At 33.4% G+C, this 5,445-nt stretch overlaps 1 protein-coding gene across 1 annotated transcript in view; it reads right to left on the reverse strand.

Annotated features, from left to right (window-relative positions):
• Positions 1–2,304: 2,304 nt before the first annotated feature.
• The window catches only part of LOC137637909 (lachesin-like), a 39,514-nt gene continuing 36,373 nt past the window's right edge, over positions 2,305–5,445 (reverse strand). The window contains exon 7 of the mRNA XM_068370022.1: positions 2,305–4,870. Within this exon, the coding sequence (XP_068226123.1) occupies positions 4,542–4,870 (329 nt within the window). The 3' untranslated portion in view covers positions 2,305–4,541. The remainder of the gene's footprint in view (positions 4,871–5,445) is intronic.

Below are 5,445 nucleotides of genomic sequence, written 5' to 3' on the forward strand. Positions count from 1 at the left end.
TATTTATTACTTATCATGTAGTTTATTTCTTTATTTCATTTTTTTCACTGGGCTATTTTTCCCAGTTGAAACCCTTGGACTTGTAGTATCCTACCTTTCCAATTAGGGTTGTAGCTTAGCAAGTAATAATAATAATAATAATAGTAATAGACATTTGTATTTTTATTGATTTCATACATTGTTTTCATTTTTGTAGCTTGGAAAATACAGTCGATGTACATAGAATTGGGATTTGTTATTTTTCTTTAGTTACAACCCTTCTTGGTGTTGTGGGCCCCCCCCCCCCCTTTTTTTTTTTTTTTTTACGATTTTTTATTTTTTTAATATTTTTGTGCCATATGTCAACAGATATCAGTGAAAAATGTGCTGAAGAAAAAAAAAAACTTGTGTTTATAGTTTATCTGCAACTTTTACGAGATTGATGCTGCTCCAACATTCTCATGAGACAGCAATTATCGATATTTGTTTATGTGCTTATTGGATTGGAATTTTGGTCCGTTTTTTTTTTTTTTACCTAAGAAAAACTTTTTTTGTGTGTCCTATTTTTAAAACTGAAACCTTTTCCCAATGTACTTGGAAACTTATTGAAAAGATTTTTTTTTTTTTAAAGGACAATATTGGTGAACTCTGGAGTTGTTGGGAGTAACATATCTTACTTTGATTACAAGAGAAACTTATGAACGTAAAATTGCTCTCGTTAGTATTTTGTTTTTCAATTTAATCTAATGTTTGTTACCATCTAGCTGACGATCCCCTACCCCTAGCTGCACTTGATTTATATCCTACTTTACCTCAGTCATTGCATCAATTCTTTCATCTTGCTGTCCAACCTCTTCTTTTGCCCCAGTTGCACTTAAGCGCTCAATAGCTTCATAAGCTCCGGCGCCATGTTGTAGAGTATATAACTATGAATATTAAATCCAAGAGCAAACAGAAATTTAAAACTTCAACCAATGAATATTATCAACATTTCATTCAGGTCTACGGACCAAGTTTTCAAATTTGTATATGTGGACGTGAATGAATCTACTGTATACTATTAATAACAACCAGAATCGCAATCTTGGACCGGATCACCTCCAAAATTTAATGGTTTCTTCTTGAACATGATAACTATTTGTTGTTGAAATTTGGTGAAAATCCTGCAAGAAGCCTTGACGCAGGTCGTTTTATAATCTCCATGTCGGAGGTAACTAGAATGAAGTCATACGGGCTGCAGAATAATTTAGAACAAATGAAAGAAGGAAAGGTAATTTAGAATGATGTTGAAGACTACCGTTGTTGCACAAAACAGATCTTTAAAGAAAAAAAAATCTTTTGTTACAGTATTGATTGGAAGGTTATTATTTTTTGATGGTGTAGAACATTTTCATCTTAATTATTTCGTTTACAATTTGGTTTCAAGTTCACATCCGATATGCACTGACGAGAACACTGCTAAGAATATCAATGATTTTAACTCCTTTTTTGTAATGTAAGATAAAAGTCTTTAACATAAAACTATATATATACAGTATAATTTATATGTATATATATGTATGTGTATATATACACATTTTATGTATATATATTGATATATTTATATTGTCCACAAATACTTATATTTGTATATGTATGTGTTTAGAGGTTGATATACTTTATTTAACAAATCAATTTAGCCATATGAAACAACATATACATTGTCTTTCACCTGGCCACTATTTACAATCTGATATAAAGGATTTCATACGCTGTTATCAACGATAAGGGAAAAATCATATCTGATAAGTGAGATCTGTAAATTTCCAAGAAAGAAAAACTGTTTTGATATAAAAAGGCTACAATTTGCAACATTAGACAAGGAACTCTATACTTTGGCCAGATGGATATAACAGCTGTGCCCCAGTTAATGGGGGTCAAGACTGACATGAAATATTTAGAAAAATAACTAAAGATTCCATGTTTGATTACAATGTAATTTTCTGTATAATTGTGTATCATTGATTTCATCATAACAATAATCATTAGGTCGTTAAATTTTTGATCACTTGATTAGTATCTTTTACATGGTATTATAATTCACATAGGCATATATACAGTGTATATATATATATATATATATATATATATATATATATATATATATATATATATATGTATGTATATTTATATGTATAATATATATACATATATTTGTGTATATATATATATATATATATATATATATATATGTATATATACGTAGGTATATATATGTATACATATAGATCTATATGTATATATATATGTATGTATACATATATATACATATGTATACGTAGATATAATCATCTATAGACAAATACACCCATGCACAGCATAAGCTCATAGCCCCAAAGAAGTCGGTCGGCCGGGTATTGAACAACGTCTTGATACCCGGATTCAGAATTGGGGACCTTCCTCATGAAGCAACAAGCCTTAATATATTTATATATATGTTTTTTTTTTTTAATATTTTATTTATATTTTTGTTGTAGGAACTGGATAGGCGGCTTCTCACAACGACCAAAAGATAAGAATGAAGTCTTACTAATGGTCTCTTGTCTCATTTTTGGGGGGCGTCCCGTGATCATTTGTTTGAGTACTACTGCTACACACTAATGAGGTAATGATGTATACAAATATTCGTCTTTCATCGTCCTAATCTTTTCACAATATTTTCCTCTTGGGTATTTGCATTGGGTTTCTGTAAACTTAAGCATGACAGCCTCCCACAATTCGAAATTATATATAGAAAAGGAAAAAGCAATTCGAGAATGGCTGTGATATGAATATTTTAATCTTTTGAGGCCGTAAAGAAATTTTTTGTTGCTTTTGACTTTTTGTTACAGGACACTACTCCAGTATAAAAATTGATATGTTCTTCAATATGTCGTTAATCGCTATGATATGTAAATGAAAGCAAATTACAGATCTTCCATCCACGTTTTTATATCCATTATTTCACTGCACATTTTTTAAGCGGTTGTCCGTTCACATAGAAGTTTTTCTCTTGTCTTTTCAACTCGATTGATTCACAATGGCTATGCTAAATGGTTTCCAATAGGCAATGACGCGCTCGCACGCACACACAAACACGCACACACACACACGGAAGAAATAAAAATTGACAAATCTATATTTGTGCCTCTGGCATGTTCATCAGAGGCGCTTCTGTTTGATGACAAATGGGTTTCTGCTTTGATAACCTGAGTTCTTTCAAGTGAAATCTCTACTTAACGTCACTTTGACACAGACTTGGTCTTGTGCATGTGTAGTTTATTGTGTCCTTTATGATAAATATTTGTCTACGATACTATAATTATATATTTATAAATTGGTATATATATGGGGCTTACGTTATATTTTCTCAGTAAGGACTATATAAATTTATATTTTTATATAAACTGACAAAACAATAACCATATATTTTCCTTATCCACAAAAAGTCGAAATCCTGCGTTGTGATTATGGTTTCTATCTAACATGGCTGAATAGTCTTAGGTTCAGTATTTTCTGTATAGTTGCAGTCGAACGATCGTCACTGATTATGAAACCGAACAGGATTTGGCAGAAAATCGAGATGTTCAGCATACACTGGGTCAAGGAAGCTCACGAAACACGAGATCATGGACGAGGTTGCTATTGGAAATATTTTTTCAACAGGTTATGTTAACGTGTATATATATGTTTATATATATATAGCCTATATATGTGTGTGAATGTAATGTATGTATGTATGTCACATAAGGTCGCTTATAAATTGCATGTACAGTCAGAATCAAAAGTCCGGATACCCTTTCTAATTATAGTAAACCTAATGCACTCTTTCCACTAGGAAGGTTCTGGTCTGTGATTGTTGACGGACTAATGAAAATGACTGCACTACGCTGGCTGTTCAGTGTTAATCTACATCATCAGTTTATAAGAGGCCGTTCGTCCTCCTGCACTAAGGTAAAGCTCGTCTATCACTATGAATCCTCTTGGGGTCCAGTCTGAGCATTATTAATGTTCGAGTGGGATTACATCGCCTCATCGCGGAGTTGCAAAGTCTTTTTTATTATATTTGTGATGTAATAACTCGTCCAATGAATGCTAATACGAATGTGTTACATAGTGCTGTTGTAGCAAAAGAGGTACTTTTCTCAACAGGCGCCAACAGCGATCCTTCGAAGGCATTCGAGGACATTTTGCTTGGCTTAGTTGGCAGCTGTCCACCTAGACGTGCAAGTTATTGTTCACATTAAACATTTGAGCAGATACACTTGTTTGTCTCTACACACATACACCCACACATATCGTTGAAGGGATTAAATGGCTTGGCCTTAGCGAGTATGGACCTGTGTTAGTCTCTATGCTAAAGTCAATCAAAATGAGGGTCGTGTATTGCTATGGGAACCAAGGAAATCAGGTCCAAGTGGAGGAAGGGAGGCGATGTCCATAACTTACTATTTCACTTTCTCTCTCAACTTGCAGGTCCGAGGGTGATAATGCTACTTATAATGGAGGAGGTGCATCAGAAACTATTAATCCTTTTTGGTATCCTATGTTGACGTCCATAGTTTGGCCATAAGCGCCGAGATCGCCGTTATAAACAGCAACAATGTCGATGGGTAAACAGACGTGGTGCCATCAGGGTCTAAAGCGTTTTCTGAAGGCGAGTAGGGCACCTGGTGGGTGTTGCGTGGGCGTGAGGGTGGCGTCGGTACGGTGACACTTTGGATCCCCTGACGCGGGGCGTGATCGCCTCCTCTGTGTCTGTCATGTGAGCGAGGTATGTCGATGTTGTTGTCTGTGATGTGGTCGATTTCTTCGCCGATGGTGTCGACTATTGGGTCTTGGGCTGTGGTCGATGGCCGGAGCAGCTGGATCTCTGTAATGGAGGATATGTTTACAAAGTCACTCTGTCTAAAAGAATTCACAGTCATGTTAATTTTGCTCAGTTGTTTTTCCGGAACTCTTTACATATATGACAATTTTAATTGATTCCACTCAGGGACTTACTGTTTACTCTAAAAGTTCACGGAGAGCTTAGTAGATAATAGAGAAATTTTTAACTAATTCTTTTACGGTTATTTTATAGTGTCATAGTTTCCTGAAATCTTTGTATTTGTATAGATTTTTTTATTCCTATACACACAAATACACACATTGTAAAATAAACATGGAAGGATTTGTTCACTCTTTCGAATTCACAAAACTTCGAAGAACGTTTTGTGTAGATCACCTAAGGGAATCAATATTAACGTTGTGTGTGTGTACATTATATATATATATATATATATATATATATATATATATATATATATATATATATATTATATATATATATATATATATATATATATATATATACACACAAACACATACACACTCATATATAATGTATATATACATATATATATTTATATATGTATGTATGTATGTATGTAAAGTAAATATGGTGAA

Source organism: Palaemon carinicauda, chromosome 3 (assembly GCF_036898095.1).
Source record: "Palaemon carinicauda isolate YSFRI2023 chromosome 3, ASM3689809v2, whole genome shotgun sequence".
Classification (NCBI taxonomy): Eukaryota; Metazoa; Arthropoda; class Malacostraca; order Decapoda; family Palaemonidae; genus Palaemon; species Palaemon carinicauda.